This window comes from Ostrea edulis, chromosome 1 (genome assembly GCF_947568905.1).
Source record: "Ostrea edulis chromosome 1, xbOstEdul1.1, whole genome shotgun sequence".
Lineage (NCBI taxonomy): Eukaryota > Metazoa > Mollusca > Bivalvia > Ostreida > Ostreidae > Ostrea > Ostrea edulis.
The window spans coordinates 95,883,354-95,900,550 of NC_079164.1; the positions used below are offsets into that span (position 1 = coordinate 95,883,354).

The following is a 17,197-nucleotide window of genomic DNA, read 5'->3' on the forward strand; positions in this document are numbered from 1 at the left end:
TATCAAACACGGGCGGATTGTCATTAAGATCTCGAATTCTCACCCAAAATGTGCACAGAGTGTTCAGCTGCTGTGATTCGCCATGATCCTCAGCTTTGATGGTGACAGAGTAACCACGGAGACCAGCCTCACTTTCACGGTTGAACATCCGTTTGGTAACTACCGTCCCATTTTCTGGATTGACCTCAAAGTTTTGTTCCTGGTTGTTGGGTGTCACAACAGAGTAAGTAATTTTACCATTTTCTCCCCTGTCTGGATCTGTGGCCAAAACCTATAATGTATGCAACAATTATTCTCATATGTTAGAACAAAAGGACCAAAGGCCTTATCGTTCACCAGAGTAACAATAGGCTCATGGATATAAAATCTATAACAATTTTCCTGTTCTGGATATCTAAGCTAAATTCTAATATTCTACAGCAGTATCAAATGAGATCTGTTCTTAAAACACACACGACGATGGGCATATAAAAACAATTAAAGCAGCTAAGCATGAATGATAAATCAAAAATGGTATCATTTCAAAGGGCTTCATAGGTACATGCAATACATGAAGTCTATTTTCATCAAAGCTGAAAGCAATGATCTATTTCCAAGTTACAGACAAACACAGACAGGCCCAATCACATCATGTTATGGGATATGAAAATCTGCAATTTTCTGATCAACTGTATTCCATGAGGCACCGGTTCCCTGAATTTACTTGACATACACATATAATATAGATTGTGAAATTGAAAACATTAAAAACCATCGGTAATTACACTTACATCCACAACTCTGGTTCCCGGAGGTTGGTTCTCCAACACAGACGGGGCATAACTGCAGCTGGGAAATGTGGGATTGTTATTGTTGATGTCCATAATCATGATGATGACAAAGGAGCTACTGCTGAGACGTGGATACCCTCCGCAGCAACTCCCATCATCATATGCCGTAATGTTTAAAATGTAGCTGGGAATGCTGGGAGGAATTGTATTGGTCAAGGAGATTATTCCAGAACTGGGCTCAATTCGGAACAGGGAATTTTCTGATATCTGATGCTTGGCTACAAAAAATAAATAAATAAATAATGACTTGCTTGGCTTTCCATTTTGTTGGTCTTCCACAGTTACTTGTCATCTTAATTTTATCATTGTTCTTGCTATTCCGTATTTTGAATCCTACCATTAAATAAATCCTATAACGTTAAGTCACTTGTTTAAACCACTCACGAGAGAAAAAATATTCGATGTTGTCTCCATCAGGGTCCACAGATTGTACCGTTGTGACATAACTTCCTGCCTTCTGGTCCTCTCGAATTTTCGCAACAATATCATCTTTCTCCTCACTGAAGACTGGAGCCTCGTCGTTAATATTAGTAACATACAGAACAACACTGGCTTGTCCTGAGAACGATTTGTTACCATGGTCTGTGGCCTTGACATCAAATGTGTACTGGCGATCCGCACGATTGTCATAATCTAATCGCCTTCAAAGTAAATCGAACACAACCATCAAATTTTTGAACTTACAAAATACACTAGCATTGTTGAATATTTTCTTTTAAAATTTGTTCTAAAAACATTTCTCTCTGAATTTCTTTAATGATGCATTTCAATGAGGAAACAAAATGTGTTTAAGACAATTCCTTTCCCAAAATAATCTACTAATTAAGTGCCTAATTAGAGAAGGATCCTACTTTGCTACTTTCAGATCTCCTATGTATCTGCCACTAACGGGATCTCTCCTTGTTTCCATGTAAAAGTTATCATCACTGACAGTGTAGGTCAGCTCTGCATTGGATCCAGCATCTTTGTCTGTGGCTGTCACTAGAAATGAACAGGAATATTCAAATATTATGCATGTCAATGAGTACTTTTAATAACTTATTTATGTAGTGTTTGAATGTTGGATGCAATTGTGTTATTATAAAGAAAGACATGCATGTTATTGTTAGTATATACATCTTTTCTTTGTTTGTTTGTGTGTGTATTTTTGTAATATATATTAATATCAAATTATTAAAATTAGTTGACAGTAACACAATCTTACTGATCGTAAATTAAAGATTTAATAATTGACTATTCACTGAAAAACATGAACAGGCAATAAAATTGTATCCCCCTAATTCAATTTTGAAATGATCTTGAGTTATCACAACATGGCAGTGTCTCCAGTAATGCCGTCAGTTGTCAGATTTTCTAAGTCTGTTGATCATAAAACTGTTAAGTGACATGAAGCATAATGTGATACCAGGCAAAACTGTATACCTCAAATCCTACATCTACTGATTCACACTATCCTTCACTAGAAATCTTTTCATGCCCCCCCCCCCCCCCCCCCCAACCCAATGTAGAAATGTCTGCTGCATTGTTGTTATAAAAAAAAAAACACCTACATATGCCAGGAATAAACTGACTAGTGATATTGTAAATCAAATTGGTTTTCTGAATTAAATAAAGAGAAAATTTAATTTTGAGTTTGTTTAAATCAATGTATAATTTGTTCTATGTCCATGAAACACCATTATGACCGACACAATAATTTATCTTCTGTGCTCTTGCTGTTCATTCAAGAAATAAATTTCATTTTACAAAATATAAAAGGGTATAAACTGCAACTCTTAATGTCAGCATACATGAATATATGAAGTATTGAAAGGAAGGTCAAAGTTTATAGTTCATAGGTTATGACCAAAGTTCAAATTAAAGAGAGACAAAGACACTACATCAAAAACAATATCATCTTCAATCTATGGGGAATTTGACAAAGCTACTGGAAGTTGAGTCTCCTACCTGAAAACAAGACAGAGTTGACAGGTGTTCCCTCGCTTGTAACATTGGTATAGGTGGACAATTCAAAGACTGGAGCATTATCATTGTCATCTTCCAGGTGAACAATCAGCTGCAAACAATCAGATAAAGTAGTATTTACTGTAAACAATCAATATAAAGTAGTATTTACTGTAAACAATCAGTATAAAGTAGTATTTACTGTAAATCATCAGTATAAAGTACTACTTCCTGCAAATCAGTATAAAGTGGTACTTACTGAAAATTATCCCATTAGCAAAATTCTTAAACAAGTATCAGATTTTGGCATTATTAGTGAAGTTGTTGAGATAAATACCAAGGTGGGAAATTAGAGTTATCTCCCTTGACTTTTGTAATCTTATGACTACTCTATAAGCTTGGATGGTCGATATTTTACACACTAGTATTAGGATAATTAATCTCAGACTTCTGCCTATCATTTCAATAGATTAAAGATTTCTGAAGAACCACAGGATAGTAATTTCTGATGAGGCAAAGAAATTTGCTAATAGAACATGTTTATCTAGTTGAAAATCAAATGAATCTTCAAACACTAAACATATTTTATACATGGGCCACTTGTAGTCTTGTAATCATCCAAATAAAACACTAACATACCTTGGGCAAATCAGCACTATTCCTGTCTTGAGTGCTTACGGTGATAAATCATATGACGTTATTAAATGTTTTCATTACAATTTTTACCATTCATCAAAGCCCCATCCCTCTAGGTTCAAAAGTTTCGCCATGTGAAATTTTTTGAAAATTAGGTCAAAGTCCAAAATAATGGTCACTAGAAAAGTCTTGGTACCAAATGAAAGGCCTAGACATGAGGCATCTATATGTGAAATATCAAAGCTCTATCCCCTAGCTATTGTTGAAAAGACAGAGCCAAGGTTAAAGTTTTTTCCTTACAGTGCGATGTTAAATAATGCCAACACTGATGTCATAATAATAGCTCTCTGAATTGAAAATTCTGAAACCTTAATGCACATCTATAGGACAGAACCTATCATATTCCAGAACATTAATTGAAATAAACGGAGTTTGAGGAAGAAGAGAGTATGACAGATGGATGGACAGACAACAGTAACAACAATATTCCGGAACTTTCTTTTCAAAGTGCAGGTATAAAAATATTTGCATGTTGATTTCTAGGCATGATTAAAGCCACAATATGTACATTTGTACATCGAGTATAGTGTATCAAAATATGTGCCAAAATCTTAGGGGCATCACACATTTATAGGCTTAGCAGACAGAGATTTCCTTTGTATACATTTCACAGCATGAAAATCTTAAGTCGACAATATATGGTACAGCAACGCTAATTCCTCTACAAACAAATTAAAGTCTCAGGACTCACTTCAAAAAGATATATATTAACTCTAACTGCATTTTTCAGTTTTGTCTATTTCACATCCTACCTGGGAGGTATTGGTGAGTCCTGTCGACCTTTCGGTCCCCACAAGTTTGAGTTTGTAGGTGTGGGGAGACGTCTCGTAGTCCAGACTCTGTAGAGCCTCGATCTCACCATCAGAGTTTATGGAGAACACTGAGCTGATGTAACCATTGCTGTCCGTCAGCTGGTAGTCAATGGCTGCCTTGTCAGATTTGGACTGGAAGACTTTGGATTGAACAATGAGAGTTGTACCGTCAGACTGCAACCTTCAAAATCCACATTTCATGTCAGTAACATATCAAAAGCTGCAACTGATTTATACCCGCACAGTAAGTTATCAATTCAAAAGTTAAATATATTATTTACAAACATGGTTGTCTTGTCAAATATTGTAATTCAATCAACTTAAATGAAAATTGAGAGTATACTAAATTTATGAACTAATTTGTTCTTTTACTTTATAGATTATTGAGTATATTGTTTGCTATTCATGTTAGTTGCAGACAAATTCATTGATACAGTTGCCAATGTACTTCAAACTATGTAAGATAATTTTATCAGAAATTACGGCATTCCATCGTTATAATCAGTTAACCTTTTGAAAGAAAATTCAGCATAATAATTACTCCCAAGTGGTATAGAATACAGGTGCTTGTATTGCATTACATACATAACACACCCAATAGATAAGTGCTCATATGACAAATTGCATCTTTTGCAAAAAATTACACAACCAAAAAATACATCAAGTGTTAAAATATCTTACATATAGTTTGCTAAAATGACACTGCAAAGGTGTTATGTACATTACATTTTAAAACAAAGCAATATAGAAATCTGCACAACTTGCAGTTATTTTGGCAAGTCTCAGCGTTAATCACATGGGGAGATTTTATTTATAGAGCATTCAATTTTTCCTCATCCCAATTTACACAAAGTGCAGCTGTATTTACCACGATACCATCATCAGCTCAGGAACTGTCGAAATGTTGAAAAGCTATACAAAAAACATGCATACATTTACACAAATGCTTTGCACATCTCGTGGGATCTAGGTTTTGATTACCATAAACAAATTACTGAACAAATCTTTCTCCAATTCCAAAGTACATTCAAAATTTCTTATTATCAAAATACATTTGTAGCATACTTGCAAATAATGGTCTCTGAGTTGTTGCATGTATAGATTAATCAAATAAACTAGATTTGATGCTATCAGTTTCAATATTCAACAAAAGATCCATTGAGATGTACCAACACTAAATAAAGAAAACAAATTAAAGCTCTGGACATTGGTGCAAAATGATTACTAAAAAATTGAAATACCACCCACATTTCCTCCAGTGGAAACTCTATGGAGTTGAGATTTTTAAGTCAGATGTCAAATTACTCTTTAAATTGAAATGCAACCCACTTTCTTGAAAGTTCAAACTATCTTTTGATGACAGAGTGTCAGAACCCCCTGATAACTCCTCAGATTTAGAGTCTTGCCTTGAATTCCTAAATCTGAAATGCAAAGCTTTGTGACTCAGCTGTAATTGCCTTTCCTAATAAATCAAATAAAACCTTTCTTCCCAAATTCTGTTACACTGAATCCTTGAAATTGGGCATGCTATGATGGTACCTTTTTTAAAAAAAAAAAACTTTTCAAGATTTGAGAATCAAATACATTTACGATCAACTATCCATGCATTAAATAAACATTCAGACTAAATCTTTCCTGATAAACTAATTGTCATCTGACAGTAAAGATGGTATTTTTACATATTCTGTATTAGTGATAGGCTGGCTATTTCTTTAAAAAAAATGAATGTGACTTTCCATAAGTAACTAAAGTTTGAAGTTTTCCCTACCACAATATATATTTTTACATAACAATTCTCCAAAGGTGATAATATTTCAAGCTAGAGTATGCAGTAACCCAGGATGACAAATGACATAATAACAATAATATCTACCAAAAGAAATATTCCATTTCTAATGTTTGCAATCTAAAATTGCAATTATGATGATACAATATCTTATCAAACACAAAAAGGGACTTCATTTTCTTTGTGAGATAGACCATATGGACGGGGTTAGTGTTTATCTTAAGTATCCTGTCACTGAACCAGCATTCCAGTGTCTGTACCACTAAACGAAGCACCAGACTGACCTAACCCAAGCTGATAAGGGTACGACTGTTACGCAATAAAATCCTAGTTGTAAAACCTGTTAAACTGGCATTTCCTTCCTTTTAAACGAAAAGTCTCTCTAGATTTTATTTTTTGTAATCAGAAAAGACACATAAAAACACCCAACAAGTTACAAATTAGTGGCTGGAGATTCAGACTTCTGTCAGGGTACGCAATAACGAAAACTTTAAGAGACAGTTTAAATGTAACTATCGGCCAATTACTCAACAAAACAGTGATACACATAGACACAAGCCGTGCAAATATCACGACCATTTCACAAACAGCAATGTGAAATTTGATTTTAACAGAAACTTTTGTTCAAAAGAAAATGAAAAAAAAAACCACAACAAGTTCTTGACCCATTTCTTTGATATAAACTCACTTGTATCCCGCTTGGTTGTTTTCTGTGATGAAAGCAATATATGGATTGTGATAAAACTGAGGAGGCCTGGACCCAACCAAGACTTTGACGACCTCGAAGTTCGACTTCTGTATAGTGGGAGATCCAAGGTCCTGAGCTGATACCACAAGCTCGTACTCCTGGCCAAGGTCAAACTGTCCATTTCCACTGACCGTTGTCACGATTCGGCCAAGGCGACCAATGTCTCTGTCTATGTGCTCTATAGTAAATTTCCCTTCGCCAGCTAAAAAATATGTCTTATCTAATTAGAAATTTGAATTTTAATATAATTTGAATTGGAAAATAAATAATTGAAAGGAATGTGTGCACACAAGCCATTTACTGTGAAGTATAAACTATAAGTATAATGATAATCCTTGTTGAAATAAACAATAAGAATTATAGAAAAATTTTTTTGCTGTGAAACGAAATTAAAATAAGTAAATTTTTCAAGGTCCTAAAACACAAAAATTAACATAATTCTAAAAAGATATTAATATATAATTACTACTTATGCACAGTTCTTTTGACAAGCCCCTTAAATTCCCTTTAGGTGCATGCCTTTATGAATTCTAATACAGTGTATCACAATTCATATATAGATTGTATTGCTTTACCAGACTCCAGGTTATATTGGATATCAGAGTTTGTGTCGGGATCTGTCGCTAGAAGTTCATACACTAGTTCTCCAACCCTCGGATTGATCGGTACTGTTGCCAGGAAAGGACGAGGCTGGTTCACAAATGTTGGCTTTTCATCATTTACATCTGTGATATTCAAATGCACCGTCCATATTTGGTAATCTGGAAATAGATGAAAGTGTATGACCGTGAACCTTTGATTCAGTTAAAATGTGTGATATAATATTTTCAAATCATAGATATTATACAGTAATGGTATACTAAGTCTACATACACACTGATTGTATATATTACCGATGCACAATCTCATTATAGGAAAATGGTCCACAATGATGTGTTTGAACACATTGAATGCCTTTACCATGTTTACAAAATGGTGTTATTTTTACAACTGATTTATAGAACAGACCCTATTACATTTCCTAAGAAACCAATCAACATACTTTCCCTTCTTCATGGCCATATTTTTAACACCATGACAGGGCTCAACCTTCAGAAAAAAATATTTAATCAATAAATCAACATCTCCTACAAGTTTTTATCATTTCATGCCATTACATCTGTAAGAGGAATCCAACACGACTATATTTAACATTGCATCACAGACAAATATCACGCTGCATTATTGATGTCTGCCGATATAATTGCTATCATTATTTTCGATGCATTTGAATGTAGTCTGGCTGCAGCTGGAACTCTTTGTTGTCCGACACTGTCTTTCTCGATCAATACATCACGAGTTGGTAGTTGTAGTTCTGGGCCATCAATCTTTGTGAGTCTTTGGAATCGATGCAAGAGCTGCACACAAGTTGTGAGCAAATTTTTTTGCAAGATATGGTGAGGAGGTGGCACTTGATGCTGTTTATCCATGGACTAGAGTATCATATGCTATTTATTCAGACATTTCTGTTCTAATGAATCAAATCATTCAGTCCGAGTCCACATCAACTGTACACAATATATATATACATAATAAAAAATATCACAAAGCTGATAGAGAATACTCGACAACTTTCTTCAATTCTTCAGGAGGATATACTAAAGGATTATTCTACTACTTGTGTAGATTTTCTATACCTTTTTCTGGATTTTATATACATGTATATATATTTCAAAGTAAATTTCCAGTTTTCTACTCCATTGTAGTAAGCTATGAGAAGTTTTATGAGACTGAAAATCATTCCTAAGGTTCTGAGTCTGTATGCTACATACATGCAATCCTCAGAATCTGATATATATATATTTCATGATTAAGTTAACAATTGTCAGAAGTCTTGGAAGACATCAATATATTGTTTACTGACCAAAATTATCTGTACCATCAATTCTGATATTTCTTCAAACATTTGCAATAATATAATTTTAATGTTTTAAAAATTTCATCTATCAATTATATACACTCACACAAATTGTGAAGGAGAAGTCATATACATTTTACTTTGTTGCATTCAATACTTTGCCACGTGAAGCTTTCATCAATAGCAGGGATCCAAAGTAGTTTCTTAGGTGCATCACAAAAACGATCATGGCCAAATCCTGTTCTCCAAAAAATTCATACACATCACTTGTGTTTTAGGGTCCCCATGTGTGCATGTCATTATTGATTAAATGCCCTCCTGAAAAGCACACTTTCTTGTCCTGATGCCCTCAGTAGTTTATTTTCTTGTCATTTCCAGATCAATTGAGGTAACTCTTTTTTTTTTTTTTTTTACTCAAGAAACAATCGATCATGACAATCTACAACTGCAAGCATGAACTTTTGTCTCCAATTCCCATTTAATTATTCTCACAACTATATAAAGGCAATCCCATCTTGCTCCAATATGCATTATTTAGCATTCTTTAATTGCATTAATCTTACATGACACATGAACAAAAACTCATTTGAAAGTGAGAATTCAATGAAATCAGTTATTGCTTTCGAGAAATTTTCATGTTGACATGAATAGAATTCATATGAATGAAAAGTACATGTATCAGGTGACAAAAGAAAAGGAAGGTAAAAGGTGATTTTTTTTTTTTTTGATTTTTTTTTTACATCTTTAAGCATAAAAGAAAAGAAAAACAGAAAAAAAATCTTTTGTGCATGCTATAATTGGACTTCTTGTCGGAGTGACCGCTGCACCTTTAGCTACTACTTATTCTGTAGGATATCAAGTTGAACATACTTTACCTTGATGCAAAGTGTGTATTGATACAATTGTTCATACATTTTAAAGCCACACCCCCCTTCCCTCTTCAGAGGAGCATTCTTTAAAATCTCCAGCCGTCTAAGGGATATGTCAATTTTCAATAAACCTTTGGCAATTGTTCTGATTTTTGTGAATTCAGTTAAAATCACTCAAATTAATTAACATATTTTTTAAAACTTAAGATTAACATAATTTTTAAAACTTTTAAGATGTAAGCATAAGAAGGGATTGCTCCTTCTCTAAATGCTTGGCATTTAAAATCACAGGTCTTTCAGATATGACCTTAAAACGGAAGTCCAGCTTCTTGCTGTTGACCTTCAGACTATCTAAGAAAGTACTCGGGTTACTATAAATGATGTAATCGATGACTCTTCACTGTGATGAATGCATTCTCTGAATGTTAATCACAATAACCGGCCATTTGGCTAACCTCAGCCGATTACAGTACCTGACATCAAACCTCGGCTGTATGAGCTAACTTGATATCCCATTACGCCGGCTTTTTGCGATGCGGTCGCTACTTTACTCATTCGGAAAACCTAACGCTATAGAAATCAAGTACTTAAAATTGATGTCCTTTGACGAGTGTTTACAATTTGCAGTACAGCATTGTCCTATAATACGCAAGAAAATGTTCAAACTGAAAGATAAACAACAGCAGACGTTGAAAGCTTTATACGAAGCCTGGAGGTTATAAAACTTTTACCATACTCATACTCAAACTCAGCTATATTTGTTTTGAGTACAACTCTGAGCAAGCTCCAAGAATACTCGAAAAATCTTCGAGCATGTACTCCATTTGAGCATGAGAATAATTTTGTAAAAGTTTTATAACCTTCACTTTTGAGTATGAGTAGGATTTAGAGCACGGAGTTTGAGTTCGAGTATGAAAATGTGCTCAAAAAGTTTCAATACCTCCAGGCCTGTGCTGCCAAAAGGTTACGGGGAAAAAGTGTTGTTTTTCATATGTTACCGTGGTTTTCCTTAAGTACATGCATCAAACCAATGACTGTGATAGTTGTATGCCTATTGACTTCTATTATGCAGGATGTAACCGTTAAGTCGAAGACTATTTACATCATAAACAAGTTGGAGTATTTGGTGAAAAGTACAATGACTTTACCTGTGTTATAGACACCGCCAATCTCGGGGAAAAAAAGTAGTTCTCATGTGGAGCGATGTATCATATAGCCGAGGTTAGATGTAATCGGTCGAGGTGTGCTGAATGAATAACCGGGCTAGCTCTCATGCCACTGAGAGCTGTCATTTTGTTTAATAGAGTGCAATTAAAACAAATTTCAATCTGGACATGAGTTTTTTCCCTGAAAATTTGGTTAGAGAGAATCCAAGTTGACAGCTTCGAGTCAAGGTAGGTTGAAGAAAACATTTTTTTTTGGCCTGACTAGGCTACCATGACTGGTGAAAAGAGCTATCAAACTGTGGTAACCTAGTGAGTCTGCCAAACTGAAGGGCTGGTCAACACATTCAAAATATTAATTATTGTTAAATGGACAGAATGCATTATAATGCTGTATTTAGCTTCTACATAACAATTTTCCTGCAGTTTAACTGATCCTTTGTCCAACAGGTTTATGAATAAAGTGCACCGCCACAGCACATGATACGCCCGTCACATATTGTTAACAGTATAGATTGTACCCATTAAAACATTTTTTTTTTATATCAACTTAATTAAATGTCACAGTGACCTTAAAGTAGGATGCGACACACCTTCTACCTAAGATGCATTAGTTGACCAATTTTGGTGATTCTAGGTCTAATAGTTTTCAAGTTATGAGCCGGACAAGTTTTTGCCATATATGGCCATATCTTCTTAATGAAAAGTCAGTGACCTGGTTTTAATGTGCGACACACCTTCTACCCAAGATGTATCTACAGACAAAGTTTGATGATTCTAGGCCTTGTAGTATTTAAGTTACGGGTCGGACACGAAAAAGCTAACAGACGGACGGACAGACGGATATCTTCTTAATGAAAAGTCACAGTGACCTGGTTTTAATGTGCGACACACCTTCTACCCAAGATGTATCTACAGACAAAGTTTGATGATTCTAGGCCTTGTAGTATTTAAGTTACGGGTCGGACACGAAAAAGCTAACAGACGGAGGGACAGACATGAACGCCATACCATAATACGTCCCGTCTTCAGATGGGCGTATAAAAAGTGCATGGACAAAGATAACTGTTTTTATGCTCCTCCCCTCCCTTCAAAGAAGAGGGGCATGTTGCTTTGCACCTGTCGGTCAGTCTGTTGGTCAGTCAGTCTGTCAGTAGACTATACATGTCCCCTCTGGAGAACCATTCACTTGATTGTAATCATATTTCCTATGTGACAGTGGGCTGGTTATGAATAGAAGATTTTCAAGTCAATTAAGGTCAATCCACTCTGGACATAGGAAAATACTGTCCGCTCAATATCTTGAGAACCCTTTGCTTGACAGACATCAAACTCCATGTACTGGTACATATTAATGCACATGCATTACGTCACATGTGAGGGTGCATAAAATATGCATGCATGTTGCAAGAATTGAATTTTGTCGCTTTCAAACTCGAAAACTACGCAAAATATTTCATTTGAAACACATTTATAGTGTAATTTAATCTGGCATGTAAAGAATTAAAAAATTTAAAGTTTAGTAACATGCGATATGTCCTTGAACTTCATGGCTGATATATATGCTTGGCTTGTAAAAATGTTAGCTCAATTGTCCTGACTATAGTGACTTAAGTCTACTGAGTCAATGCTCTTGTGAAAGTAAATTTATAACTTTTTATAAATCTATATTCCTCTATAACATATTAGGGGTGAAACGATACAGTACCTTCTCGATTCGATTTGATTTTCGATACTTTAGTCTCGATTCGATGATTTCCGATTCGATACAAAAGCAGTTACCAAATTCTTTATAATGCTAAGATTTTTTTTATGTTTCATGGTATTTATTGCTCTCTGCAAATAAATTCTACATATGTAATTACATTTAACATAAAGCAACACTCTTGTCACTTGTCCTTAAGCCGAAATGTTGTCAGGATTTATACGTTGGGGGTGCATTTTTCAACTTGACTGCATCCATTTTGATACAGCAAAGTATACTCGCATGTTGATTGGGCAATTTTCAATTCCACTGGCCAATCAGAAACCGTGTTATCAAAAACAATGTGTGCAATGATTTTAGAACCGTATCGAACCGAAACAGACCAGAATAAATTGAATATCGAATCGAGACCACTGTATCGCGATTCGGCTGCATCGCGATGAATTGTTTCACCCCTATAACATATACCAGGCCTTATCATGGCCCCACCTAGCTGCAATAATGTAGCCCTCTCTAATTTTTTTTTTTTTTTTTAAAGGGAGAGGGCTACAACTCCTTAGGATCTCCGTAATGGTGCAAATGCGGGAGTGATTCACTCCCGCAACATTTGCGCTCATTCTAAAGATTTTTTGACTTTCTTTACGTAAATAAAATGATATTCTATGTTTCTTAGTCAATATATAAATTTACAACCTGCAACTTAAGATTTGTGAGGCTCTATTCTACCGTTTTCAACAATTTCGATAAATTCCAATTTCTCGATTCATATTTGTGCGCCATGTTTGATGTACTGAAGTTTCAACTTCCGATTGTCAAGTCATTTGCATATGCCATATAAGGTAGTATTTACATCAATGGACAAGTATGGAGGCGAAAGCTATTTCGTCGGTATTGAAAAGGTTTGAATTTAATATCAAGTTAAAAACCGAACAGCAGAGTGTAAATTCTTTCTGCAACAATATGATTTTCCTTTCTTTGTCAAAGTGGCTCGAGTAACTACATTTTCGCGTTAATTGTCAATGTTTAGGTTTTTCATTAGATCCACCTACGAGATCTCATGATAACAAGCATGGCGGAGCAGACGAAGAATTTTGCATGCTGTACATTATATTTAATGAAAAACACCTTTATTAGACATGTCCGAGCACGAAGTTGGTACTCCTTTTGGTGTAAACAACATTTGGGACCAATACACTGAGTTTATTATCGGTTATTCATAAAATTATTTTGCACCATTACGGAGATCCTATGGAATTGTAGCAAAAAATTGGATAGGGCTACATTATTGCTGCTAGGCCCCACCTTGTCTTGACAAGCCATAGTTTAACAAGCTTCACCTGTCAAGACTCAACCAATTCATGTACTACCAATTAATTCATTTACACTGATCTTTAATAGAGGTTATTTCACCATTATCTCCCCTTGGCACTGGGTGTGGTATCTACCTCTTTACCCGTGGTGGCTTTGAGTCGGTTGTTATCTCACGCTTATATCGATATCTCGATCATGCTTATGGAAATGGTAAAAGTCTTGATGTTGCTTAAAATTTATTGATTGAATTCTATGTAGGCATTATGTGAATGGATTACATGAATAATGAAAAATATATACATAAATGAATACTTATACGAGTAACAAGACACAAGAAAAATCACAGTGTTTTAATGTATCTCCTTGGCAGACAAAATCAGAAATACATGCATCTTCACATGAAGCATCAGTCTTAATTATCCGATTCAATGCCTGGTAAATTCTTAATCTAATGCACCTTAAAGTTATTGATTTTCATCAAAAGTGAGTTCCATTTGTAATTCAGTCATGTCCTGAGGACAGAGTCAACTCATTACTGGAGAAAGCTTCTAGATGTCCTAATGGGTCATCCAGAAATCTTACACTGATTTTATTTATTCCCATGTCCCAAATGTGATACAGAGTGCAAGAGCATGACATTGGGAAACTGATTGATCTCTGAAGACCTGTTCCAGTCAGAGAGTCCCCTGTACAGATCTAGTGCAGACCTCAGAATCTAATTACTACAGTAATTAGAACTTCATCATAAGGGCGTCCATTACAATACATCAAATCAATTATCAAAGCACACTGGAGAAGGATATCGGCTCTGTGTGGTGGATGAAACAGAGACTAGATCTAATAAACACAAGACTTACTATAAATAAAGTTTTCTTTGATCCATGAATCACCTCCTGTTCATTTACTCTCACAAGGGGGTTCCTTGTTCTCATGATGAGATTACAACTCTGGCTATAATTTTTTTTAAAATTGACCAATTTTCTGTAAATCTATGTCTAATGATTCAGAATATCTTTTAATGAAAAAATATAGAATATGAAAAAAATATATTCACGACAGAATATACACTTTTATTTAAAATCAATGATCACCCATATTAACCCTTTCCAACATCTATCATTTAGACTAAACATGTTCATATTTATTTACATAAGGATTTTATCACCTAATATCAAATGAACATCACCAATCCATCAATATTGCCTTTTCCTGTTACCAAAGGTAAACTATTTGTTCAGATACTAAAGAGGAAAACAAAGGATGTCTTCCCAAGTAGAAGACATAAGGGGATATGTCGCCCTAGACAGTATCACACAGAGTGGGGATGTCGCCCTAGACAATATCACAGTCAAAACTTCAGTACTGTATGCAGCTGGTATATTTACACATATAAATTTTGTAAGGTAAGAGTATGTGTATTGTTATATATCATGGTATTTGGCGAGTTCTGTAAAATATACAAACACAACACAAAAACAATGCAGGAAATAGGAAAAAGGCTTCCCTCCACCTGGCATTGGTCATCTTGACATTTACAGTGCTGCCAAACAACAGAAAGCTCTCTACCTCATAATTACAACTCATAAATGACTCAGGTGCAAGTAAACAAAATGAACCCATTATTGGGCACAGATTGATAGAAATTCTCATTTCCATCAACAATCTCAGACAGAAATTTTGGGGAGTAAATTTCACAGCTCATAAATTACAGGAGTGTTTATGGCACATGGCATTAGCACCCTTACAAATTACAACCCCTATCTAACAGCTGTAATTGCTCTCTCTAACCCTGGGTGACCCCCCAGTCTTTGTTTACTCTTAATAGGCTAGACATTGGTACCAACCATAAACCTTATTAATCTAGATGTCAAGGGTTAATTTTATAATACTTTCTTTTTTTTTTCCTTTAAGAAAGTTGAGATTTCAATGCAATTCAGTGGGGACAACATTTTCCACGGTTCTGTATTCATTCCACTTTAAGCTTCAATTTCTTTATACTGTGTACTCTTTATGAAAAAAATGAGCAAACACTGATTTGGAATTTGGTCCTGGAACATTAGTTCCTCATTGCTGTAATGAGTGAATTGCAATACCCTCAACAAGAGATACAGAAGAGTATGACTCAGTACAATATTATGCAACATCAAAATTAGCATGCCACATGTCTGATTTACAGATAAGACCACAGTAATAAAAAAAATTGTCAGATCATGAAGCTGTGTGCATGATTCAAATTAGACCAGACAACAAGAAAATGTCTTTAGTAGCTAATTTCAACATTTTACAAATATTATTTCATTGTGCTGTCCAGAAAAAGTTATTTTCACCTCCAGGAGTCAAACCCCAGACCGCTGTAAAACTGCATTATTAACACAAACTTTAACACCCCCTTTTCTGTGACAGATTATATCAGACAACTACAAAGAATGTCCCACTAAATGGCAAGGTGATGCTAATTGTAGCCCTGTACCCATGCCTCAGGCACTCTGCCACTGGTACAAGCTTTATTGTAGCCTGGTGGGAAACCTGGGTAACAATTATGAATACATCAAGACCAGGAATTTCAGAGACAGATTGGAGGACTTATTACTGGCAAAGTCAGACTCACAATTCTGCATACAAAGACATGTTTCGAGTTGTTGGATCTGACTGTCTAGATATGTCTTCTGAACCTGTTTTTAGATTTAACTTACGATATATGTGATATGTCATACAAATAGCATTAGTTTGACAAGAAATCCATGCACTGGGTAGTTGAAGGTTCTCATTCTTTGCAAAAGACATGGGACCCCCAGACCTGACCGATGTAAAGTGCCTCAGGTCTAATACGTTATACACCAGATCAAACTTGGATTTCTCAGAAAAATCTCAAACTTATGAGTTGTTTTTTACTTGAGCTGTTAAAATTTGAGTAAAATTCCAGACTTAAGTCCAAATTTTGACTTCAGTTCTTTTACAAGAAATCCATGGTTTCCATTCCCAAGGAGAAAAAAAAATTTGATATATATAACTCACATCAGAGATGCAGTCCTAAACAACTGTTAAATAATTCTGCCTAACTATAATAGAATAAAAGTAATGCAAATCGAAATATAATTAGGTCATGTGAAAGACACCATTCAAAGAAGATCTGTCAGTGCTCAGCCATATGTATATCATTTATAATTTCCTAATTACATGACCCTATTATGTTGATGCTCATCATCCTGAGAGAAGAGGAGAATATTTCTAGTTCAGTAATTCATCATTTTCTGACTGTATAACTGCAGGTAACCCCATTGGCCATGGAGTAAACATCTGTTCCTTAGCAGGTACAACTTGAAAGCCTGGATAGCCTTCCCAAACAGTTGTTACAAATACACAGTTACACACAATATAACCTGCTCCAAGCACATTTTTAAAAAGGAATGTATAAAACGATAATATAGCTCATTTG

General features: G+C 35.0%; 1 protein-coding gene across 3 annotated transcripts in view; it reads right to left on the minus strand.

Annotated features, from left to right (window-relative positions):
• The window catches only part of LOC125672557 (neural-cadherin-like), a 55,059-nt gene that overhangs the window by 30,018 nt on the left and 7,844 nt on the right, over positions 1–17,197 (minus strand). For 2 of the 3 annotated variants that reach the window (XM_056139204.1, XM_048908758.2), the window contains 8 exons: positions 7,392–7,577; positions 6,757–7,018; positions 4,223–4,463; positions 2,778–2,886; positions 1,682–1,811; positions 1,215–1,471; positions 771–1,048; positions 1–271 (listed from right to left, as the gene is read on the minus strand). The exon at positions 1–271 is cut by the window's left edge and continues 194 nt beyond it. In XM_056139204.1, coding sequence (XP_055995179.1) covers positions 1–271; positions 771–1,048; positions 1,215–1,471; positions 1,682–1,811; positions 2,778–2,886; positions 4,223–4,463; positions 6,757–7,018; positions 7,392–7,577 — 1,734 coding nt within the window. Of the gene's footprint in view, positions 272–770; positions 1,049–1,214; positions 1,472–1,681; positions 1,812–2,777; positions 2,887–4,222; positions 4,464–5,150; positions 5,998–6,756; positions 7,019–7,391; positions 7,578–17,197 lie in introns of those variants that run through there. The other variant, XM_048908764.2, reaches the window with a different exon arrangement.